Raw genomic sequence first — 26,909 nt, forward strand, 5'->3', positions numbered from 1 at the left:
ATCAAATATAAATAGCAAGGGGTAGTTCACAGTAAAACATAGTAAGAGACTAATTTAAGTTTACTTTATACAACTTTAAAAGTAAAAAACATAATTTAGAAAATGTCAGGACATATTACAACTCAAAATAATGATCATTTATTCCAGTAATGTTGCCTTTGTTAAAAATATTCTTGGAAGTTTTTTCAAAATATTTCCAGTGTCAGGTAAAAAGTCCTATTAATTTAGGGTCACATCTCTTGGGGGAAAATATGGACTCACTTGCCTAGTTCTCTTTATCCATCTTATCTACCAGACTTGACATCTTATTAACCTGCAGTCATTAAAAAGCACTATTTCCACTCAGGATGTTCACGAATTGGCCATATAATCTCTGAAGGTAATTACATAAATGTTCTCATCCTTTCTAATTTCATATTAGTTTTTACTTTTACTACTGTAGCTTTGGATCATATATTTAAATGTGATTTTAAATTTATTGAGAGTCTAAAACCTGTAATTTCTTGGTGATATTCTCCTTTTCCAAATCTATCATCTCAGTTTTTATTTTCCTGTCTCTCAAGTAGCTCAAAGTTCTATTCATGCTTACTTCCCCACACAAGTCTCAGCATATCAGAAGAAAACAATGAACAACAGGTTAGGAAGGGAAAATGATGAAAAACACAATGGAATAAAGAAACTTTTTGAGAGACAGAGAGTGAGAATAACACAACAATATATGTATACATATGCATGGACATGTTCACACATGGACGTACACACACCCAACATGTAATCACTTTTAAAGCTAGTTCTCAGATTAAAACAACAGTATCTGTATGTGGTATTCTTCATCAACTGCAACCTAAACTGAGATTGTCTGGATTATGGCTAAAGACAGCAAGCAATGGTAAAGAAAGCCAAAAAGCAAAAAAGAGTCTGTAATATCTTCTTCATAACCTGAAAAAGCATTTATTTCCTGACTTCCTGCATCCAATAAGATGCTTCAGGTTTGGAATTCTGAGTGCCACCACATGATCTGTATTGAGCTGTACCAAATCACACTATTAATATAAAATTAAGTTGATTTAAAATATGAAATTATGAGAAACAAAAAATATTTCCTATTCAGAATAAATAAGGCTTTCTTCAAATAGAATTGAAAATTAATCATTTAGTATAAAATAAAACTTGACCCATTTTTGGAATAGCTCAAATGCTATTTCAAACAGTATAGTTATAAATGTACATAAACTTAACCCAAATTCTTAAAAGGTAAATAATTACATCCTTCTAAGTAACTGTGTTCTGAGATTTAAGAGACAGAAAGCTTTATAATGACAAATATTTTTCACAGCTGACTCTAGTAGTTATAATTTTGATTATGTTAAAAAAATAAACACAGACTATTTAAAATTGGTATGCATACTTGTATCTACATTGGATTCTAAAGTGAGAATGCGTTGTTGTGTTTCCATGTTAAAGATGCTTGTATATCCCTTGCTGAATGATGCTACCATATGGCTCGGGTCACTGCTTACTAGATCCACAGAGGCGGGGATTCCCAATTCTGAAAGAGAACATATTGAAATAGAATGGCAATTAAACCATCTACTTGACAATGCACTTAAAATATAGCAAAACAAATAATGACATGGTTTCCTTAAGAAGCAAACAAGGCTTACCGTAAGAATGAGAATTAGCTCATAACTAATCATTGGAGATTATTTCTTCGTAACTTTTAGCCCTAGTCTATTTATTTCCCTTACCTGCTTAGCAGATCTTCTCCCTGTTACTCAGCTGATATATTCATGGAATGCAAGCCTTTATTCAGAAAGCAAATGGAAAACATGTATGAATTACAAATTTTGCTGCTTCCACTCAACCTCGAGCTTAGAGTGACATAGTGGGAATTCTTCATTTTAAAAAACCCATCTCTTATTAGGAATGTTAGCTCATCAAAAATAGAGAAATTAAAAAGTAAAATTTTAAATTATTATTTATTGTTAGAGTCATGCAAATACCATATGAAGACAACTCATCAAAGCCTGGAGAGAAGTTATAATAGCTCGAGAATAAAGAAAGTATTTTTATTTACCATCTAGAATACATGAAAACTTAGAGCTTATTTATAAACATAAAAAATAGAAGGAAACGTATAAAGTGAATATAATAATCTGATTTTTTCATTTGGCTCAAAATCTAACTACAGCAAGCTAACAGTTCAAAAATGTGTATACTGCAGAAGAAGATATACAAATAACCAATAAGCAAACAAAAGAAATGCTCATCGTAATTAGCCATCAAAGAAATGCAAATACATTACGATGAAATACTACTACACATCCACCAGAATGGCTAAAGTTAAAGAGACTGACAACACCAAATTTTTGTAAGGATGCAGAGCAACTGGAACGCTCATACATGGCTGTCAAAGGTGTAAAATGGTACAACAACCACAAAACTTTTTAAAAACTTTTTAGTGATTTCACATAAAGTAAAATAAACATCCAACTGAAAGTCCAGCAATTCTACTTCTAAGTCTCTACACACCTATAATGAAAATATACGAATGTTCACAGCAGCTTTACTCAAAATAGCAAAAAACTAGAGACAACCCAAATATCTATCAAGATGTAAATGAATAGACAAATTATGGCTTAATGAAATACTATCAAATAAAAATGAAAGAAGTAATTGATATAACACAAATGAATTTAAAAAACATTACAATGAAGAGTAAAAGCAAGATACAAAGAACACATACTGTATTATTCCATTTACATGAAGTTTGAGTAGATAAAACTAATCTGTGATGGAAGAAATCACAACAGTGGGTACCTCTGGTTGGGAATAAGGAGAGGAGGGGATTGACTTGGAAAGACATGAAGGAACTTTGGGGAGATAAAGGAAATATTCTGTCTGTCATATGGTTTGGATCTGTGTCCCCACTCAAGTCTCATGTCAAACTGTAATCCCTAAGGTTAGAAATAGGGCCTGGTAGGAGGTGACTGGATCATGGGGCGGATTTTCCCCTTTGGTGATATTCTCGTGATAGAGTTCTCACAAGATTTGGTTGTTTAAAAGTATGTTCCACCCCCTTCTTCCTCCTGCTCTGGCCATGTAAGACATGCCTCCTGTCCCTTTGCCTTCTGCCACGATTGTAAATTGCTTGAGGCCTCCCTAGAAGCCAAACAAAGGCTGCTATGCTTCCTGTACAGAACCGTCAGGCAATTAAACATTTTAAAAGCAAACAAACAAACAAATTACTCAGTCTCAGGTATTTCTTTATAGTGGTACGAGAATGGGCAAATATAGTCTTCTTTTTTTTTTTTTTTTTAAAGAAAATGTAGAGACAGGGCCTCGCTATGTTGCCCAGCTGATATCAAATTCTTGGCCTCCAGTGATCTTCCTGCCTCAGCCTCCCAAAGTGCTAGGATTACAGGTGTGAGCCACCACACCCGTACTCTATGTCTTGATTGATGTATGAGTTACATGGGTGTACTTATCTATCAGACTCACTGAAATGTATCCTTAATACCTGTTTTTCACTATATATAAATTATATCTTAATTTTTTAAAATCTAAAATCTGTGTGTTCTTTCACCAAAAACCATTCCTTTAAAAATTACAGGCCAGGTGCAGTGGCTCACGCCTGTAATCCCAGCACTTTGGGAGGCTGAGGCAGGTGAATCACTTGAGGTCAGGAGTTCGAGACCAGCCTGGCCTGTAACATAGTGAAACCCTGTCTCTACTAAAAAAAAAAAAAAAATACAAAAATTAGCTGAGTGTGGTGGTGTGTGCTGGAGGCTGAGGCAGGAGAATTGCTTGAACCTGAGAGACGGAGGTTGTAGTGAGCTGAGATCGTGCCACTGCACTCCAGCCTGGACGACAGAGTGACACTCCATCTCAACAAAACAAAACAACAACAAAATTATACATAGGTTGGAAATTCAAACAAACACACTTTCGTTGCTTCAAAAACTTTCATATTAAATATAAAGCGTTCAGAGAATCATTTATCTGCTTGCTTGTTTTCAGAATAAACTGTTTTATAGGGGATTCAGCAAAATGATTTTTTAAAGTATGTACCTTGAGTATCATTAAATACACTTAGTGCTGGAGCAACCTCAGTTGTATTCCATACACGCAGAGTGCCATCTGCTGAACAGGACAACAAACGCTGATGTGCTGCACTATAAGCCAGACCCCAGACTGCATCCGTGTGGCCTAGCAGAGGGCCTCGTAAAACAGAAGGATCTATACAAAACAGTAAAAATGCAAAATCAGAAAGAAAAAAAAAAATCACAAAGGTACTCAGATTTCAGAGAAAGTAAAATATATAAACAACAGCACCTGATAACAGTATAAAATATGACTCTTGGTTTCTATAATTCTTCTGACAGGCTACAGTAAATCAAAACAGGCTTGGAAATATACAAATGTAAAGTTTAAAATTTTTAAATTAAAATTTAAAAGCACGTATCTTTCCCCTTAAAAAAAGTGAGTATTTCCTCCCCCTTCCTTTTGTCCTTCCATTTGTCTAAATATTTTTAAAGCATGTTAATATAAAATCATTTGAATTTCATTCGTCTCTGGAGAAACCACAACTCATACTCCCTGAGGAAGTGAACAGAGAGGTCCTCTCCCTCTCTGAAATCCCTTAGCACTTTGGCTACACTTCCTTCTGTCCACTTATCTTACTATATGATGGATGGCAGTTATTCCTGAAAATATGACATTCATAATGGACAGGAAGTGACATCTACAGGAATCCCAAATTCTCAAACAGCAGTAACTGAGATGTGGTGATAGTGTATGCAGGGAAAGAGGGAGGGAAGTGGGGACGTTAAGTAAGCACAGTCTCATGATAAAAGTCAAATTGGAAACTTTATTAATCTTCACAATGATTCTATGAAGTGGTACTTTCAAGAAGACTCACAAATGTTAAGTCTGGAAATGTCAATGGTATTATGTCTTATACCCTCTGTCACACATACCATAAAATATTTATTGAAGACACACTGTGTGTCAGACACTATGCTCAATGATGGAGCCAAATATATGATTAAGACCCAATTCTATCCCAGTCCTCAACAGACAAGGTTGAAAGTACAATAATAGTGACAGACATCAGTTAGCACAGAGAGTAACTGGAATGAGTGAAAACTTGGAGAGTGAAACCTAGAATTTACAGATGTCAGCCAGCTGAAGATGAAGGGGACAGAATGCTTGACAAGGAAGGTAGCACCCACGAAACCACATGAAAAAAGAAACAGCATGATATGCAAGGAAATATATAAGCAATTCAGTATTACTGGAGTGTGGACTTTGAAGCAGGAAGTAGATGGGATGAGGGCATCTAGTTTATGATGTGATTTCTACTACATATTAAGGAACTTGGAAATTATCCTGAAAGCAACAAGGAATCTGTCTCCAGGGGCAGCAGGATCAAGTATGTATTTAATAAGGTAAGCTTGGTAGTAGTACAGAAGACAGATTGGATAGAATCAAGACAAAGGCAAGGGATTGTTTCAGCAGACAAAAAGAGTGACAAAGACCTATGGCCAGGGGAAGCAGTGAGAGGGCCAGAGCAGAAAAAGTAAATTCAAGAAACATTCAGGGAGTCTTTACCAAAAAACTAGGTAATTAGTAAGTGGGGACAGTGTGACAGAACAGGGAATCCAAAATAATTCTTAGGTTTCTAGTTTGGATGATTCTCATAGTGCCACCAACTAAAAAAGAATATACAGGAGAAGAAACACAGAACATGCTAGGATTTACAGACCATTCAACAGTCATCCTGAAATTCCTGTAGTCAATCTGAAGCTCAAAGATTTAAGCACAGATGTAGATTCAGTCTCTCAAGGAATGTTTGTACACTGAAAAAAGTTAGGGTCTGGGTCTTGATAAATGTCAATATTTAAGGCAAGAAAAATAAAAGCAGTTTATGAAGGACAGAGAATAGAAATTGTCACAAAGTGTCAAAATGCCAATAGCATGGACAGATTTCAAAAAGGATGGAGTTGTTAACAATCTCAGATACAGCCAATACATCGAGTAAAATAAGGACTGTAAAATATTCTTGGATCAGGCAATTAGTTACTGACAATCTTGTTATATGTGTTAGAGCCAGAAGCCAGTATGCAGAAGGATGAAGCACAGAGAAAAAACATGAAATTAGTTGAAATTAGTAACTGGTAATTCTGTTTTCTAGACAATACCATCAAAGAAACAGATCATGAGGGAATGAGAGGAACTAAACGGAAGCCAGTGAGGGAAACAGGGTCAAGGCTTCTCCTTGCACAGAATGGAAGGTACCCGAATTTACTTATTTGCTGAGGGGATGCAAAGGAAGCAAAGAGAGTAAGGCTTAATTAAGATGCAAGAGAACAAAAGCAGAAGAGCAAAAGATTAGAATGCAGTCGCAAAGAGAGACAGATTCGAGTACAGTCCCAAAAGAAACTAAAATGAATAAAGTCAAAATGGGAAAGACTGGCCTAGGACAGAATGAGGGACAGTTGATTCTCTAGCAGAGAGGTAAAGGAAGTAAGGAAAGGCATAGAACAGATAACTTATAAGAGAATTGGGGGAGAGTGGGGCTACTTTTCACAAAATATTAATGCTTATTAAATAAATGCTGGGAAAAAATTTTGTTTATTGAATTTCTTATCCTTACTCTGGTTTGGTGGTAAAATTAATCTAAAATAATGACTGAATTAAAATGCTTTTATGACAAATGTGATACTTCAAACTACTCTAGAACTTAACAGAAAACCAAAATAGCCAATTCCTAAACAGTTTTTACAAATGAATTTATGGTAATATCTATTGATAGATTATAATATGTATTTATGATGTATGGTACTGTTCCCAAAACTAAAGGGCACTTCTTAACTTTTGAGGCCTTTTACCTATTTTGGTGTCATGGACTTTTTAAATTATTAGCTTCTACAGCCCTCCAATAATTGACTAAGGGGATGGCACCAATATTCATTTTCCTTAAAAGTTGTTTGACAAGAATAGTGATGAAATGTTACTACGGCTTAGTAATAATGTACCAAGAACTCTACAGATGCCTAAAATAAGAAAACAACTGTCAATCAAGCCTGTATTTCCAATAAATAAGACTCTGGAGAAGTGGGAACTGTATTTTCAAGAAGAATGTTTTTTTCTTTTCTTCTTTTAGCATTGTATATCAAGTTAATTCCTAAATACAGAAGTCCTTTTTCACAAAATAAAGATGTGGTTCTCTTTACCTATTTTCAAAAATCTCCTATCTCTTCCTTTTATATTCTATGAAAAAATGTGTTTAAAAAATCAATTTTATTCCTTCAGATCTTTGGGAAATCACCTACCATAAGAATCATAGGGGTCGATGTTGGGATTAGTGGTATTCCAGCCCTGGATCAGTCCATCAGTACCACCACTGTAACACTGCTCACCATTGCTACTCATTACCACACAAAGCACTGGACCTCTGGGAGATTAAAAAAAAAATAAATCAATTGCTATTCTCAAAAACCAACCTGATAATATGACTTGTTAAAAATAAGCATGTTTAATTACCCAAATGGCTATTTTTCTGCTTTTTATAAAAGCTAGTACCTGAAAACTCAGGTACTAGCAAAGCACTGTTCATTTTTCTTCCTCTGGTTTAAGAGGTTGGTAAATTATGGTCTGCATGTCAAATCCAACCACTGGTCTGTTTCTGTACAGTCCTCAAGCTAAGAATGGTCTTTACATTTTTAAAGGGTTATAAAACAAAACAAAACAAAAAACAATAACATGCAACAGAAATTATATGACTAGCAAATCCTAAAATATTTTAAAAAGCCTAACAGCCTAAGTCAGATATTTATTATGTGACTCTTTATATAAAAAGTATGCCAATCTCTGTGCTAAATCAAGAGAAAAGGCACATTCCTTAAACAGAAACAGAAAAAAAAAAAAAAAAATGAAATGCATCATCACACACACACACAAACAATTCTCAAAAAACTTTTTAACTTTTAGTTTCAAGCGTACATGTGCAGGTTGGTCTAGAGATAAATTGTATGCCTTGGCGGTTTGCTGTACATATTATTCCATCACTCAGGAAAAAAGCACAGTACCCAATGGGTAGTTTTTCAATCCTCACCCTCTTCCTACCCTGCAGAGTCAAGTTGGCCCTAGTGTCTATTGTTCCCTTCTTGTGTCCATGTATACTCAATGTTCAGTTCTCACTTGTAAGTGAGAACATGCAGTGTTTGGTTTTCTGTTCCTGCATTAGTTTGCTTAACCTGATGGCCTTCAGTTCCATGATTTTCCTGCAAAGGACATGATCTCATTTTTTATGGCTGCATAGTATTCCATGGTGTGTATGTACCACATTTTCTTTATCCAGTTTACCACTGATGGGCATTTAGGGTGATTCCATGTCTTTGCTACTATGAATAGTGCTATGATGAACACACATGCATGCATGTGTCTTTATAGCAGAATGATTTATATTCCTTTGGGTATATACCTAATAATGCTGGGTTGACTGGTAGTTCTAACTTCTTTGAGAAATCACCAAACTGCTTTCCACGGTGGCTGAACTAATTTACATTCCTACCAGCAGCATTTAAGTGTTCCCTTTTCTCCACAGTCTTGCCAGCATGTTATCTTTTGACCTTTTAATAATGGCCATTCTGTCTGGTGTGACATGGCATCTCATCGTGTGTTGATTTGCATTTCTGTAATAATAAGTGATGTTGAGCACTTTTTCCTGTCGGCCACATGTATGTCTTCTTCTGGAAACTATCTGTTCACGTCCTCTGACCACTTTTTAATGGGGTTGTTTTTTGCTTGTTAATTTGTTTAGGTTCCTTATAGATTCAGGATATTGTTCCTTTGTCAGATTCATAGTTTGCAAATATTTTCTCTCATTCCGTGGGTTGTCTATTTACTCTGTTTCTAACGTGTGCAGAAGCTCTTCAGTTAAATTAGGTCCCATTTGTCTTTTTTTTTTTTTTTTTTTTTGTCATTGTTGCAATTGCTTTTGGTGCCTTCATCATGAAATCTTTGCCAGGGCCTATGTCTAGAATGGTATTCCCTAGGTTTTCTTCAACATTTTTTATAGTTTTAGGTTTTACCTTTAAGTCTTTAATCCATCTTGAATTGATTTTTGTATATGGTATAAGGAAGGGGTCCAGTTTCAATCTTCTGCATATGGCTAGCCATCTGTCCCACCACCATTTATTGAATAGGGAGTCCTTTCCCCATTGCTTGTTTTTGTCAACTTTGTTGAAGATTAGATTTGTTGAAGTTGTAGGTGTGCAGCTTTATTTCTGGGCTCTCTATTCTGTTTCATTGGTCTATGTTTCTGTTTTTGTACCAGTACCATGCTGTTTTGGTTACTATAGCCCTGTAGTAGAGTTTGAAATCAGTAATGTGATGCCTCCAGCTTTGTTCTTTTTGCTTAGAACTGCCTTGGCTATTTGAGTTTCCATATGAATTTTTAACGTTTTTTCTAATTCTGTGAGAATGTCATTGGTAGTTTGATAGGAATAGCATTGAATTTGGAAATTGCTTTGGGCAGTATGGCCATTTTAACAATATTGATTCTTCTTATGAGTATGGAATGTTTTTCCATTTCTTTGTGTCATCTCTGATTTCTTTGAGCAGTGTTTTGTAATTCTCATTGTAGAGATCTTTCACCTCCATGGTTAACAATATTCCTAGGTATTTTACCTTTTTTGTGGCTACTGTGAATGACACTGCATTCTTGATTTGGTACTCAGCTTGGGCATTACTGGTATATAGAAATGGTACTGATTTTCATACGTTGATTTTATATCCAGAAACTTTGCTGAAGTTGTTTTATCAAATCTAGGAGCTTTTGGGCAGAGACTATAGCGTTTTCTAGGTACAAAATTACATTGTCTGCAAAAAAGATAGTTTGACTGTCTTTCTTCCTATTTGGATGCCTTTTCTTTTTCTTGCCTGACTGCTCTGGCTAGGACTTCCAGTACTATATTAAATAGGAGTGGTGAGAGTAGGCATCCTTGTCTTGTTCCAGTTCTCAAGCGAAATACTTCCAGATTTTGTTGTTCAGTGTGATGTTGGCTGTGAGCTTGTCATAGACAGCTCTTAATATTTTGGGGTATGTTCCTTCAAGGCCTAGTTTGTTCAGGGTTAATGAAGCAATGCTGAATTTTATTGAAAGCCTTTTCTGCATCTATTGAGATGATCATGTGATTTTTGTTTTCAGTTCTGTTCATGTGATGAACCGCATTTATTGATTTGTGTATACTGAACTAACCTTGCAACCCAGGGATAAAGTCTACTTGATTGTGGTGGATTAGCTTTTTGATGTGCTGTTGGATTCTGCCTGCTAGTATTTGGTTGAAGATTTCTGCGTCTATGTTCATCAAGAATACTGGCCTGAAGTCTTCCTTTTTGTATATTGGCCTGAAGTTTTCCTTTTTGTTGTATCTCCGCCAGGTTTTGGTATCAGGATGACACTAGCCTCATAGAATGAGTTAGCGAGAAGTCCCTCCTCAATTTTTTTTTTTTTTTTTTTTTGAGATGGAGTTTCATAACTCTTGTCGCTCAGGCTGAAATGCAATGGATGCAATCTTGGCTCATGGCAACCTTCACCTCCCGGTTTCAAGTGATTCTCCTGCCTCAGCCTCCCGAGTAGCTGGGATTACAGACACCTGCCACCATGCCCAGCTAATTGTTTTGTATTTTTAGTAGAGATGGGGTTTTCACCATGTTGGCCAGGTTGGTCTCGAACTCCTGACTTCAGGTGATCCACCCACCTTGGCCTCCCAGAGTGCTGGGATTACAGGCGTGAGTCACTGCACCCGGCCCCTCCTCAATTTTCTGGAATAGTTTCAGTAGGAATGGTGCCAGCTCTTCTTTATGCGCTAGGTAGAATTCAGTTGTGAATCCATCTCAACCTGGGCTTTTTCTTGTTGGAAAGCTTTTTATTACTATTCAATTTCAGAACTCATTATTGGTCTGTTCACATAATTTCTTCCTGGTTTAGTCTTGGGATGTTGTTTCCAGGAATTTATCCATTTCTTCTATGTTTTCTAGTTTGTGTGCACAGAGATGTTCATAATAGTTTCTGGATGGTTTTTGTATTTCTGTGGGGTTGGTGGTAAAATTACATTTATCATTTCTGGTTGTGTTTATTTGGATCTTCTCTTTTTTTCTTTATTAGTTTAGCTAGTGGTCTACCTATCTTATTCTTTTGAAGAACCAACTTCTGGTTTCAATGATCTTTTATATGGTTTTTTTGTGTCTCAATTTCATTCAGTTCAGCTCTGAGTTTGGTTATTTCTTGTCTTCTGCTAGCTTTGGGGTTGGTTTTCTCTTGTGTGTGATGTTAAGTTGTTAATTTGATATCTAACTTTTTTTTTTTTTTTTTTTTTTTTTAAGACGGAGTCTCAGTCTGTTGCCCAGGTTGGAGTATGGTGGCGGGATATCAGCTCACTGCAACCTCTGCCTCCTGGGTTCAAGCAATTCTCCTGCCTCAGCCTCCTGAGTAGCTGGGATTACACCTGTACTAGGTGCATATATGGATGCCACCGCACCCAACTAATTTTTGTATTTTTAGTAGAGATGGAGTTTCACCATGTTGGCCAGGCTGGTCTCAAACTCCTGACCTTGTGATCTGCCCGCCTCAACCTCCCAAAGTGCTGGAATTACAGCTGTGAGCCACTGCACTGGCCGAGATCTTTCTAAGTTTTTGATGTGGGTGTTTAGCACCATAAAATTCCCTCTCAACACAGCTTTAGCTGCCTTCCAAAGATTCTGGTATGTCGTAGCTTTGGTTTGATTAGTTTCAAAGAATTTCTTGATTTTTGCCTTCATTTCTCATTATTTACCAATAAGTCATTCAACAGCTGGTTAATTTCCATGTAACTGGATGGGTTTGAGCCATCTTGGTATTGACTTCTATTATTTATTTATTTGAGACAGGCTATCACTTGCTGTTGCCCAGGCTGGAGTACAGATGCATGACCTCAACTCACTGCAAACTCCACCTCCCGGGCTCAAGTGATCCTCCCACCTCAGCCCCCTGAAGAGCTGGGACTACAGGAACACATCACCACTAGTGGCTGATTTTTGTATTTTTTGTAGAGATGGGGTTCTGCCATGTTGCCCAGACTGGTCTAGATCTTCTGAGCTCATGCAATCTGCCTGCCTCAGCTTCCCAAAGTGCTGGGACTACAAGCATGAGCCCCTGCACCCAGCCATTGACTTTTATTTTTATTGTGTTTGCTCTGAGAGTGTGGCTGGTATGATTTCAGTTTTTCTAAATTTGCTGAGAAGTGTTTAATGGCCAGGAGGGTGGTTGATTTTAGAATATGTGCCATGTACAAATGAGAAGAATGTATATTCTGTTGTTTTGGGGTGGAGAGTTCTGTAGATATATGTTAGGTCCATTTGGTCAAGTATCAAGTTCAGGTCCTGAATATCTTAGTTTTCTGCCTTGATGATCTAATACATCAGTGGGGTGTTAAAGTCTCCCACTATTATTGTATAGTTATCTAAATCTTTTTGACAGTCTCTAAGAATTTATGAATCTGGGTGTTCCTGTATTGGGTGCATATATATTTAAGATAGTTAAGACTTTTTTTGAATTGAATCCTTTACTGTCATGTAACGTCCTTCTTTGTCTTTACTGATCTTTGTTGGTTTAAAGTCTTTTTGTCTGAAATTAGAGTAGCAACTCCTACTTCTTTCTGTTTTCCGTTTGCTTGGTTGATTGCTCTTCACCCCTTTTCTTTGAGTCTATGGGGGTTACTGCATGTGAGATGGGTTGCTTAAAGATAGAATACAGTTGGCTCTTGCTTCTTTATGCAACTTGCCACTATGTGCCTTTTAATTGGGGGCAGTTAGCCCTTTTACATTCAAGGTTAACAATGATATGTGCCCATTTGATCCTGTCATCATGTTGTTAGCTGGTTATTACACATACTTGATTGTGTAGTTGCTATAAAGTGTCAACGGTCTATGTAACCAATTGTGTTTTTGTGGTAGCTGGTAATCTTTTTTTTTTTTTGAGACGGAGTCTTGCTCTGCGACCCTGGAGTACAGTGGCACGATCTCTGCTCACTGCAAGCTCCGCCTCGTGGGTTCATGCCATTCTCCCGCCTCAGCCTCCCAAGTAGCTGGGACTACAGATGTCTGCCACCACACCCAGCTAATTTTTTTTGTATTTTTAATAGAGGCAAGGTTTCACCGTGTTGGCCAGGATAGTCTCGATCTCCTGACCTCGTGATCCACTCATCTCGGCCTCCCAAAGTGCTGGGATTAAAGGTGTGAGCCACCGCGCCAGGCTAGTATTCTTTTGTTTCCACATTTAGAAAAATACAAAACCCTTCAGCCAGGCGCCTGTAATCCCAGCACTTCGGGAGGCTGAGGTGGGTGGATCACTTGAGGTCAAGAGTTGAAGCCCAGAAGTTCAAGACCACCTGGCCAACAGTGTAAAACTTTGTCTCTACTGGATCACGCCATTGCCTTTCAGGTGGGGCAACAGAGCGAGACTCCGTCTCAAAAAAAAAAAAAAAAAAAAAAAAAGAAAAGAAAAATATGGAACCCTTCGTGAATCTGTGTCATCCTTGTACTGAGGCCTTGCTGATCTCTGTATCTTCCCAGTTGTAGGGTAGGTACTGCCAAAGCAGGTACTTGAATATTTTAATCCAGGTTATATAAGGAAAAAAAGTTGGAATTTCTAATATTTAAACCTAGTTGGCTCTAGTTTAAAGATATAAATATGTACCTTACTTAAACATCATGTAAATAAAATCTAATTTAAGCGCAAATCCCTATTTCGCAGTGATGAACTTGGTTTTAGCATTACATTATCTGCCAAATTCTTTTACATTTAAAAAAACTCCTAAATACAAAGAATACCTAGTAAGTGAAAGAAAATAAAATATCCTAACCAGCCTGTTTTACAAAGATATTGGTTTAAAATAAAGAAAAAGCATATACTTACTTATGGGCTCTGAATGTATAGATAGGTTCTACATCAAGAGAAGTGCTCCTAAATCAGAGAGAGATGACTTTAACATTCGAAGTTTCAGTAATAAACAGTATAATTGAACATATGTCATAAAATTGCCTTTAAAAATACAAACATTATGGGAATATACCATTCTCAACTATATGATACATAAGAAAGCTTACTTAACACCAATTATACTTTCATGGCATCAAGAAACAAGATTCTTGTTTAGTAATAATATCTTGTTACAGTATTTTTAGCCCTGTCATAATCTATTTGACTAAAAGGAAAGACAGCTTCATTCAAGAGAAACAACATGGGCTTTGAAGAGATAAATTTCTGAACTCAATTTCCAGTTCTGTCACTAATTGGCGAACTTTAAGCAAATTATTTAATGTTTCAGAACTTCAGATTACTCCGTTTAAAACAAAACAAAAAAATGGGAATGACACCAAATAATCACAGGATTAAATAGGATTCTACAAGTTAAAAAACACCCCAGGACACAATCATGCACATAGTAGGATATCAGCAAATGGTACTTCTATTTCCTTGCCTTTCCAATAAGGTTAATATGTCTATCCTCCATACTGAAGAGATTGTCCAAATTATCAGTTTATTCACTACTCAGAACACCATTATTATAGGTACACTATACTCTAATACTGGCTATGACTTTGATGGAAACTGGATTTAAAGTCATGTACCTACCAATTTCTACACTGTATTGCAGTTATGTATAGACATGTTATCTCACAATGTATAGCCAGTAAACTATTTTTCTCTTCTGAAAACACCTAATCTATATGAAAGTCCATCTGGTTTTAGCAATATCTGGTTGAGCTATCTGAAGCAGACTGATAAATCAAATATTTCATCTACCCTATGTATGACACAGCATGAATGACACTGATCTCTCTCAGATTTCCTCCATTGGTAGCAAAATTTTTGTAACCTCCTCTATTTGATGTTCAGTGATGACTCTTATAATAACAAAGTGCCCAACACTGCAAAAGGGTCTTTGCTGGCAGATGCTGGTTTTTTTTCTTTTTTTGACATGTGACCCAAAGGAGTGGAGCTCCAATAAGGACCCAAGAAAGTAGAATCAGGTTTAGCTATGTGACTTTTAAAGGGTTTATACTAACTCACGTCTATCCATACTTAGACAAGAACTAAAGGGCCAAGGCAAGCACTTCAGCAGTTAAGTTAGCCTCTGAGTCTAGACATACTGGTGGGTATGGAAAGTACATAAAGTCTTAAGGCCAAAAGACAAGACCAAGACCCTCCACTCATCCCAGTGAGGCTTTTCTCTGCTCCACCCCACAAGTCTAATCTACTAAACAATGGGTGGAGGTGGAGATTTGATTATTTTAAAGATGCATATACCTGTTTATAGGAACAGTCAAAACCTTCAGTACAGATAAGGGGCTCCCCAAATATAGCAGCCATTTAAAAATACTGTTATATATAAGGACGGTAATCAGTATTCACAAACCCTGGTGAAACCAAGAGATAACACCACATCTTCCTGAGCATCAGTTTTCTAACCTACCATTAGGTCGTATAAACGGAAAAACACAATAAATTACATGACATGGCAGAAAGAACTAGAAGAAATATTTGGGAAATTTAATAGAAATAAAATATGTCATTTTCTGCTGAAAATGTTAATTAAAATATTCAAGTATGTCAAAGTAGAATATTCTCACTTTTTGGCTGGGGCTGTTTTCTGTAAATTCCACATTTTTAATGTGTGATCCTCTGATGCTGTTATCAAAACAGGCTCAATGGGATGGAAAGCAAGGGCTCGGATGCCATCAAAGTGACTTCTCAACGTAAACTTAGGGTTCCATGTCTTCCTCAAGGCATCTTTATTGTTTGCTATCTATTAAAGAAAGAAAACAAAGATATCTACACACTTAGTTCAGGATAGGGGAAAAAAATTGCATTTCAACATTAATTCTTGCTGATTTGTCAATAAACCATCACTTTGCAATTTTTAAAACAATGTAATTTTTATATGTAAATAACCAAACCAAGCAGCAAAATTAGCAATAACCCAACACTAGTTTTCTTTGAAGAAATATGAAAGGTGTATTATTACAAAAACAATTAACATAATTGAATATAAAAAGTGAATCAAATTACATAAAATAGATCTTATTAGGATGCTAAATAAGACCAAGTAATTTAACACAAATTATAGTATACAAATATAATTTTGGGCAAGAGTTGAAAAACTAAGCTATCTTTAAACCTGCTAACATTTTAAAATATCGTACTTTTGAGATTTTAAATACTTTCTAATAGCTAAATTTTTTTCATCAAACTGGAAACAAAGTTTATAAACTGGAAGCATAAAATGTTAAAAATGGAAGAGATAACTCAAAGAACGCATTCTACTAGTAAAACACACACATGTTCTTTCCCTCCGTGGTAACTCAATCTCAAAAACGAAAAAAAAAAAAGTACTATTTTTTCATTCCAATCATATAACAGAAAAGCTAAAGAGGTAGATTATATTTGAATTTACACTAGCACCACAGGGTACGAATTCTTCACACTCCAAGGCTAGCAATCAGACTAAAGTTTAAGTAAGAGTAGCAAAAGTACAATCATGTGCCACATAACTACATTTTGGTGAACAATGGACCACATATATGATGCTGGTCCCATAAAATTATAATGGAGCTGAAAAATTCCTATAGTAACATCATAGCTGTTTTAATGCTGTAGCACAATACATTACTCACATGTTTGTGGTGATGCTGGTGTAAACAAACCTATTTGGGCTGCCAGTGCTATTAAAGTCTAGCATGTATAATTATGTACAGAACACATACTGGATAATGATATTAACTGCTGTTACTGGTTTATATATTATAATTTTTATTCTACAGTATATTCCTTTTACTTATTTTTTAAAAGTTAACTGTAAAACAGCTTTAGACAGTTCCTTAAAGAGTATTCTACTAGAAGGCACTGTTATCACAGAAGATGACAGCTCCATGACTGTCACTGCCCCTGAAGACCTTCCAGTGGGACAAGATGTGGAGGTAGAAGAGAGTGATACTGATGATCCTGACCCTGTATAGGCCTAGGTTAATATGCGTGTATGTGTACTCATTCTTAACAAAGAAGTTAAAAAGTAAAATAAACATTAAAATTTTAAAAATAGGAAAAAGTTTATAGAATAGGGATATAAAGGAAGAGAATATTTTTCTACAGCTATACAATGTGTTTGTTTCAAGCTGTGTTATTATAAAAGTTAAAATGTTTTTAAAAATTCAGTTTATAAAGCAAAAAATTATAGTAAGCTAAGTCCAATTTATTACTGAAGAAAGTTTTTTTATATATATTTTAGCACAGCCTAGGTGTACAGTGTTTACAAGGTCAACAGTACGGTAATGTCCTACACCTTCACATTCACTCACCACTCACTCACTGACTCATTCTGAGCAACTTTCAGTCCTGCAAGCTCCATTCATGATAAGTGTTCTATACAGGAGTACCATTTTGAAATCTTTTATACTGTATTTTTACTGCACCTTTTCTATGTCTAGACATGTTTAGATACGTATTTACCATTGTGTTATAGTTGCCTACAGTACAGTAACATGCTGTATAGATTTGTAAAGCCTATGCCATCTAGGCTTGTAAGTACACTCTACGATGTTTGCACAATAATGAAATCACCTAATGAACACATTTCTCAGAATGTATCCCCATCATTAAGCAAGGTATGACTGTATTGGTAAAAGACTGGAGAAACACTACTTATTTACAAAAGACAAAAATACAGCAATACTAACAATAGCTATTATTTTGGGCATTATTCATTATTTTGACCACTATTGAAAATACTTTATATGCATTAACTCATTTAATCCTCAAAATAACTCTATGAAGAAGGAAATAACATTATCTCTACTTTCCAGACTAGATAAACCAGGAAAAGAGAAGTGACTTGCCCAAAGAACCCTGCTAGTAAGTGGAGGGGCCTGGATTCAAACCCAAGCCATTGGAATTTAGAAGTTACCCTCAATAAAACATCTGCAGAAAAAAATGGATACAACTTGTCAAATTAGGATAATAAGAGACATAAAACACATCATCCAAGGAACTACTGTAAGTACTGGGGCTGTTTATTCTGGAAGAAGAAAAGCTGAGTTGAATCATGTCTGCTCTTTTTAAGCACCTGAAAGGCTTTCAGGTGAAAGAGCAATCGAATTCCTTCTGAATGTCTTAATGTGGTAGGCAGCCACTAAGATGGCCCCAGTCAGCTCCATTTCCTTATAGGTAAACCTTATATAGTTCCGTCCCACATTACGGGGTTGGTCTCTGTCACCAACAGAATATAGCAGAAGTGATAACAAGTTACTTCCAAAATTAAGTTATAACATCTTCCATCTTGGGTGTTCTTGCTCTCTCTTTTCACATGCACTCACACTGGGGGAAGCCAGCTGCCATGCTGAAAAGCCCATGGAGAGACCTATGTGGTGAGGAACTAAAGTCTCCCCCAATAGCCAACAAAGAACCAAGGCCTCCCAACAACCACAGGAAGAGCTTAAAAGCAGATCCACCCCACAAGTCAAGTCTTCAGGTGATATTGCAGCCCTTGCCAACATCTTGACTGCAACTACATTAGAGACCCTAAGACAGAATCACCTGGCTAAACTGCTTCTGTATTCCTGACCCATGGAAACTATGAGATAATAAATGTTTTTTGTTTTAAGCTGCTAAGTTTTGGCATAATTTGTTACACAGCCACATATTACTGGTATTATTATGAAACCAGGAACTACTTTTGAAAACCGAGTGACAGACCTAACACAAAGTTTTCTAACAATTAAAAACTATGAAAAAAGAATGAGCTTTATCTGGAGAGAGGACTAAGTTACATTACATACTGGATAAACTCTTTGTGGGGCTAGAATAGAGAGAACAGAAGTATCTAATGGGAACTTCTGCTTCTAGCCATGACAAGTCAGGTAATTTGGACCACCTCTGCACTAAGGACAAGTAGAAAAACAGAATTAAATATAAAAAACAGAGACCAAATACTGAAGAAAAATCAGGCCAAAATCTAGAGAAGAAGAGAGGCCTAAAAGGTGAGTCCAATATTTGGGCTGTTTTCCCCAGACGCTGTTTACTGATTCCAGAGGGGGCGGCTGAGAGGCTGAGCAGTTTTTCTGACAGTTTTGAAGTGTCATGGGGATACAAATTGATGAACCTGCCATGACAGTTGGGCTCAGTAAGCCACTTTGCTTTGGGTTATGATTTCAAAGTGTGGCATCCTACACATAAGGGTGAACTAGAAGAAGCCAAGGCCTTGCAGGGACTGTAAAAATTCAAAATGAAATAAATCGATCCCAGATCCCAGAGGTAGTGGCTGCATACATCTGAGAAAAGCAATTTAAATTATAGCATTTGGTCTGAAGTTATTTCTACAGACAACTTTTCAAATAACAGTTTCTTGAAAATAAAAATAATCATGTACATAAGGATGTAAGACAATATAACTGAAAATGAGCAGAAACAACACATAACAATAAAAGAACTACAGAGTTTCCAATTCAACTTTAAAATAATCATGCTTTAGCTGGGCGTACTGGTGAACATCTGTAGTCCCAGCTACTCAAGAGGCTGAGATGGGAGGAGAGCCTCCATCAGGAGGCAGAAGTTGCAGTGAGTCAAGATCACGCCACTGCACACCAGCCTGGCTAAAATAATAAGATTCTGTCTCAATAATAATAATAATAATAATAATAATAATGTTGATTATGTCCAAGGAGATAAAAGACAAGACTGTAAATTTTGGAAGAAATCTGTAAACAATCTAAAAAAAAATAATTTGGCTGGGTGCGGTGGCTCACACCTGTAATCCCAGCACTCTGATAGGCTGAGGCAGGTGGATGACAAGGTCAGGAGATTAAGACCATCCTGACCAACATGGTGAAACCCTGTCTCTACTAAGAATACAAAAATTAGCTGGGTGTGGTGGCATGTGCCTGAAATCTCAGCTACCCGGGAGGCTGAGGCAGGAGAATTGCTTGAACCCGGGAGGCAGAGGTTGCAGTGAGCCAAGATCGCACCACTGCACTCCAGCCTGGCGACAAAGCAGGACTCTGTCTCAAAAAAAAAAGAAAAAAAAAAAAAATTCAAGAAACAAAAACTAGCCAGGTGCTGTGGCTCACATCTGTAATCCCAGCACTTTGAGAGGTGGAGGCGGGCAGATCATAAGGTCAGGAGATCAAGACCATCCTGGCTAACACGGTGAAAACCTCATCTCTACTAAAAATACAAAAAAAAAAAAAAAAGTAGCCAGGCATGGTGGTGGGCGCCTGTAGTCCCAGCTACTTGGAAGGCTGAGGCAGGAGAATGGCATGAACCCGGGAGGTGGAGCTTGCAGTCAGCTGAGATTGCACCACTGCACTACAGCCTGGACGACAGAGCAAGACTCTGTCTCAAACAAAAACAAAAACAAAAACAAAAACAAAACAAAACAAAACAAAAAACTGTAAGACCTCAACATATGGGCTTAACTACTGACTACAGATTACTGAAGAGAGAATTAGTGAATTGAAAGATGAGTCATTAAAAAAATAAAGGGAATAGGAGACAGAGGTCACAGGAAGAAGAGGAAGAGGGTGTACACACATATAACTATGTTCCAAAAAGAGAAGAGAAAGATAGATAGAGGTGCAAAAGTGGTACTCGAAGAGAAATGGCTGAGAACTTTACAAAAGTGATGAAAATATATCAAGTCATAAAGATTTAAGAACTTCAAGAAACTTAAATAAAAAAGGAAAACAAACCTTGGCTAAAAAAAAAAAGACACAGATAATATTAGTGACAAAAATCAGACTACCATTAAACGACCAACAACAGAAATGATAGTTGACCTTAGCAGAAAACATAAAACAAAGACAGTAAAATACTATGTTTAGAGTAAAAAAAAACCACCTCTGCCAACTAGAATTCAATGTGCAATAACAGTTGACCCACTCAGGCTAAACAAAGATATTTCAGAAAACAAGACACAGAGAGAACCGGACACCAACAGACCTTCACTAAAGAGAAATACTAAATGTCCTCAGGTGAAAGGAAAGTGATCCCAGATGGACAGACATGCAGAAAAGAATTTTAAAAAGCAAAATGTGTAAAGGATAATGTAAAATGTAAAATAAATAATCCTAACTGAATGTAGAGTATACAAAACAATTTTTTTATAGAAGATAAACATATTCAGAAATGTGTTAACAAGAATGACATGTAAGTAGGGTGGGAATTAAGAATTAAAAGCATTATAAGGTCTTTGCATGGAAAATTTTGATAAAAACATATGTGATACTCTCTAGGGTACTCATTGAAGAGTAGCGAAAGAGTATAGAAATTCCAAGTAGTAGAAAGGTGGATGGTTGAATAAAAAATAAACTACCCCAGCCGGGAACAATGGCTCATGCCTGTAATCCCAGCACTCTGTGAGGCTGAGGTGGGCAGATCACTTGAGCCCAGCAGTTCAAGACCAGCTTGGGCAGTATAGCAAGATCCCGTCTGTACAAAAAATTAAAAAGCCAGGCATGGTGGTGTACACCTATGGTCCCAGCTACTTGGGAGGCTGAGGTGGGAGGATGGCTCAAGCCCAGAAGGTCAAGGCTACAGTGAGCTGTGATTACACTACTGCATTCCATCTTGGGCAGGAGAGTGAGACTCTGCCTCAAAAAAAAAAAAAAAAAAAAAAAAGGATTGAATGCTCCAAATAAAAGACACAGGTTATCAAAGATTACCAAAAAAAAGCAAAAATCAATGGTGTTTTAAAAAGACAAATGTGAAATATAAGGCAACAAAAACACTGGAAGTAGAAATGATTTTTTTTTTTTTTTTTTTTGAGAGGGAGTCTCACTCTATCGCCCAGGCTGGAGTGCAGTGGTGTGATCTCAGCTCACTGCAAACTCCACCTCCTGGGTTCACACCATTCTCCTACCTCAGCCTCCCAGGTAGCTGGGTCTACAGGCACCCGCTACAACGCCCAACTAATTTTTTTGTATTTTTAGTAGAGACTGGGTTTCACTGTGTTAGCCAGGATGGTCTTGATCTCTTGACCTCGTGATATGCCCACCTCGGCCTCCCGAAGTGCTGGGATTACAGGCGTGAGCCACTGTGCCCAGCTTAGAAATGATTTTTTAAAAATCTGTAACAGGTCAGGCATGGTGGTTCAGGCCTGTAATCCCAGCATTTTGGAGTAGGCTGAGCCGGGTGAATTTCTTGAGCTTAGGAGTTTTGAGACCAGCCTAAGCAATATGGCAAAAGCCTGTCTCTACCAAAAATAAAAGAAAGTATCTGGGTGTGATGGTGTGTGCCTATGGTCCCAGCTACTTGGGAGGCTGAGATGGGAGGATCATTTGAGCCCGGGGGGCAGAGGGTGCAGTGAGCTGAGATCAAGCCACTGCACTCCAGCCTGGGTGACAGAGTGAGACCCTGCTTTAAAAAAAAAAATAAAAATAAATTTGTAAATCTGTATCATATTTGTGGAGAATGGAGTGCAAGGAGCCCATTTAGATTAGATGGTTATTGCAGTAGCTCTAAGAAAAAAATGGACCAGGAGAGAAAGTGAAAAGTAGTATATGGATTTTCAACTGTTTTTGGAAGTAGAACCCAAAAGACTTACTAATGGGCTTAGCAAAGAGGTTGGGAGTTTTTTATCTGTATGAAGAGGAGTGGGTGGTAAGCGTTCCTCTTTGGAGTGCTTCTTTACCATACCTAAGATTTGCTTAGGCATCCATCCTACATCCCCTAGATGGTGCGTGTGCTGCAAGAGATACATTGTGTTTTCCAACAGAGATCATAAACTATCAAAGTGAGAGAAATTTAATGAAATAAGGCAGGTTATAAATACTTTACCTATGACATAAGCAACTATTTTTCTAATAAATCATTTATTGTGATGAGGAATTATAAACACATTTATAAAACAATTGTTTGGAATTAAGTAAATGTATGCACAAAGGTACAAAGATATCAATTTTGGTCCAAATCTCTGATGGGTCAGCCTTAACATCTGGAAAGCACACTGTACACATCCACGCCTACTAATACTTAAAATCTCTTCTCAATAGGATATTGACTTATGTACTAAAGAAGCAAAGCAAATATTGTTTGGTAGGCATGAATTACAACTAATTGCTGGTGCCCTGAAACAGAAAACAAAATTCAAATTTGGTAATGGAAAAAGGAATTCTTTCCCCTATCAAAAACCAATACACAAATCATACTAAATTATGGATTTAGGTAAAGCCCATAATTTTCATCTCTAGGTTATGGAAAAATGTTAGTTTTTCTTTATGTATCTTTCAAAGTTTTCAATGGAAACTGAACCAAGTTCTATATTTGTAAAGAAGTTTTACCACTGTCTTCATTTTCTATAAAATCAACTTTTTATTTTATTTTACTTTTTTGAAACAGAGTCTCACCCTGTTGCACAGGCTGGAGTGCAGTAGTGTGGTTTTGGCTCACTGCAACCTCTGCCTCCCAGGCTCAAGCAATTCTCCTGCCTCAGCCTCCCGAGTAGCTGGGATTACAGGCACCTGCCGCCATGCCTGGCTCATTTTTTGTATTTTCAGTAGAGACAGCATTTCTCCATGTTGGCCAGGTTGGTCTTGAACTCCTGACCTCAAGTGATCCGCCCGCCTCGGCCTCCCAAAGCATTGGATTTACAGGCGTGAGCCACTGCGCCCAGCGCAAGTTTTTATTTTTAAAAACCAAGTAAAAACATCAAAAACAAAACTACTACTTACATCGTAAGTTAGGGAGTCTGCTTCATTGGCCACCGTAAGGCCTGCTAGTTCTCCAAGTCCCAGTTCACTTTCAAGGGCTTCATCTGCTCCCATGATAAATGACTTTCCAGAAGAAGGAGGAAATGTCAATGCTTCCACTGAAGAGGGAAGACAAAGGAAACATTTAAAAATCTCTAAGGAGCCAACATTTAGTTTCATTTGCTTGTATCAGATTTCCTATAGTGCACGTATACACTTAATCGTTTTTAAATGCTTTTAAACACAATAAAATTCAGTGAGCAGAAAATCCTAAATAATTTATTGCTTTTTCCATATCTTAACCACAGGTAAAGGCATCAACTAATTAGAAAAGTAAAACAGGAAACAAATCTAAGAATCCACTGTCCTTTCATTTTCACTATATAAAAAATAATGACTATAGGAAAGTAAGTTTTCCTTGTTTGATATTTCATGCTAATTACCTAAACAATTTCTATTAATTACTAAATATATGTAACAAGTGCTGGTCTCATTCAAAATATGATTCATTAATTTTATAACCTAGAAGAGTATAGAAAATTTCAAATGAAAATGGGTCAAACTCTAAAATGTGCCTGTTTATGTGACAAAATCAATATGTGGTGTTACAAGTCAGGATTACCTCTGCTGGGCAGGAGAGGGGTAGTGATTAAAGAAAAGAAGCAACACAGGACTTCTAGGGCCCTGGTAATGTTCTACTTGTTGACTTAAGGGGTGGTGACATGGGAGGGTAATAATTCTACCTTGATGACAATTCACTGAGCTGTAATATCAGCACTCTTCTGTAGGTATATTATACTTCATCTAAAAATGTTTACTTCAGATAATATTTTTTATTTTTTTATGTTTTTTTCTGAGACAGTCTTGCTCTGTCGCCCAGGCTGGAGTGCAGTGGTGACATCTTGGCTCACTGCAACCTCCACCTCTTGGATTCAAGAAATTCTCCCTGCCTCAGCCTTCCGAACAGCTGAGATTACAGATGCGTGCCACCATGCCTGTCTAATTTTTGTATTTTTAGTAGAGATGGGGTTTCACCATGTTGGCCGGGCTGGTCGCGAACTCCTGACCTCAAGTGATCCACCTGCTTTGGCCTCCCAAAGTGCTGGGATTACAGGCGTAAGCCACCGCACCCGGTAAAGAAAATTTTTTGCTTTTGTTTTTGTTTTTTTGTTTTTTAGATGGGGTCATGCTCTGTGGCCCAGGCTGGAGTGCAATGGCGTGATTTCAGCTTACTGCAACCTCCGCTTCCCGGGTTCAAGCGATTCTCCTGCCTCAGTCTCCCAAGTAGCTGGGATTACAGGTGCCTGCCACCATGCCTGGCTAATTTTTGTATTTTTAGTAGAGATGGAGTTTCCCCATGTTGACCAGGCTGATCTCAAACTTCTGATCTCAGGAGATCCACCCGCTTCGGCCTCCCAAAGTGCTGGGATTACAGGCATGAGCCACCGCACCTGGTGAGAAAATTTAAAGTGTCCATTTGAACACTTTCATTAGCTGTGAACTGTGTACTTCAAAAATGTCAGTTTTACTTTGTGAATAACTTGAAATATCCTATTTTGTAACATTTTGAACATACCAATCCAATTCCTTCAACAACCATCATAGAAAAATCAGTCAAAAGCAAAATGTCATATTAATGATTTTATTTAATTTGGTCAATAACAAAATGTCACTCTCCATAAATGCAAATTGTTCTGACAAACGTCAGAGATGGCCTTTGAGTAGTTTCCTAGAGGTGGTTATATATGACAAACATTTGTGATTCAATAAGATGAATTTAGTAGTTCAAACCCTAGCTGCTAAAGGGGTAATTTTCTTAAAAGAAACAAGTCAACTGTATTGACTAGTACATGTACAAGACATTTTTCAGATTTATATTCAATCATGTATGATAATAAATACTCATTGAATAAATGAAAGAATTGGCCAGGTTCGGAGGCTCATGCCTGTAATCTTAGTGTTTTGGGATACCAAGGTGAGAAGACCCTTTGGGGCCAGGAGTCTGAGACCACCCTGGGCGACAGGGCAAGACCCCTATCTCTTTAAAAAAAAAAAAAAAAAAATCTGAGACCGGGGTCTCGCTCTGTCACCCAGGCTAGAGTGCAGTGGTGCAATCTCAGCTCACTGCAACCTACGCCTCCCAGGTTCAAGCAAACTCTCCTGTCTCAGCCTACCAAGTAGCTAATGCCACCATGCCTGGCTAATTTTTGTATTTTTAGTTGAGATGGGGTTTTGCGACGTTGGCCAGGCTGGTCTCAAACTCCTGACCTCAAGTGATCCGCCCGCCTGGGCCTCCCAAAGTGTTGGGATTACAGGTATGAACCATCACGCCCGGCCTCTACAAATTTTTTTTAACAATTAGCCAAGCACAGTGGTGCATACCTCTAGTCCTAGCTACCTGGAAGGCTTGAGGCAGGAGGATCTCTTGAGCCCAGGAGTTTGAGGCTACAGTGAGCTATGACTGCATCACTGCACTCCAACCTAGGCGACAGAGCAAGACCATGTCTTTTAAAAAAAATTTAAAAATAGTTACTTGCTTTTAAAAACAGTAGTGACAAACTCTTAAAATCCTCATCAGAACAAAATAGAGCATAAATTAAGACATTATCAAACCACCATACAATACAGTAGCAAAAATAAAAATAGGTTTTACCCAAAATACCGTATATCATCTGAGAAGTTCAAACAACTCTAAACATTTACTAAAGAAGAAAAGGAATTGTTTAAGTTAGAACAGCAATTTTCAGGTCAAAAATATCAGTCGAATGACTCATGTGAGACTATGATGGTAGGTCTTCAGCCAGGTGTTTTTTGTTTGATTTGTTTTCATTTCTAACATTTCCAGATAACTTTGCTCAGGTGTAAAAGACTAAGATTCCTAGGATAGACCATATACATTATGTAAGCTAATTCTAACTAATCCTCTACAAACGGCCAAGTAAAACCTGAAAACAAAGAAAGTAACAACTCCTTCCTTACATACCAGTGGACAGCCAGGACACTCCAGGACTGAAGAGGGAGAGCAATAATAAGCATCACTGTTACCTGATTGTTCCTAAGGAGCCTTAGAACTTAAGACTATAGGTCACATTTCCATCTGGTAACTAAACCTTACTAGCCCT

General features: G+C 37.2%; 1 protein-coding gene and 1 non-coding gene across 8 annotated transcripts in view; both read right to left on the reverse strand.

Moving 5' to 3' along the window:
- Positions 1–26,909, reverse strand: part of LOC105464844 (striatin) — a 129,126-nt gene that overhangs the window by 12,650 nt on the left and 89,567 nt on the right. For all 7 annotated transcript variants that reach the window (XR_011611617.1, XR_011611616.1, XM_071076515.1 and 4 more), the window contains 6 exons: positions 23,770–23,906; positions 15,682–15,857; positions 13,964–14,011; positions 7,338–7,459; positions 4,072–4,239; positions 1,409–1,549 (listed from right to left, as the gene is read on the reverse strand). Coding sequence is in view for 5 of the 7 variants with exons in the window: in XM_071076515.1 (XP_070932616.1) it covers positions 1,409–1,549; positions 4,072–4,239; positions 7,338–7,459; positions 13,964–14,011; positions 15,682–15,857; positions 23,770–23,906 (792 nt within the window). In the remaining 2 variants the exon portion in view is untranslated. The remainder of the gene's footprint in view (positions 1–1,408; positions 1,550–4,071; positions 4,240–7,337; positions 7,460–13,963; positions 14,012–15,681; positions 15,858–23,769; positions 23,907–26,909) is intronic.
- Positions 13,549–13,650, reverse strand: LOC112423790 (U6 spliceosomal RNA). Its single transcript, XR_003014341.1, has one exon. It is a non-coding gene; the product is annotated as a U6 spliceosomal RNA (small nuclear RNA).

Source organism: Macaca nemestrina, chromosome 13 (assembly GCF_043159975.1).
Source record: "Macaca nemestrina isolate mMacNem1 chromosome 13, mMacNem.hap1, whole genome shotgun sequence".
Taxonomy (NCBI): Eukaryota; Metazoa; Chordata; class Mammalia; order Primates; family Cercopithecidae; genus Macaca; species Macaca nemestrina.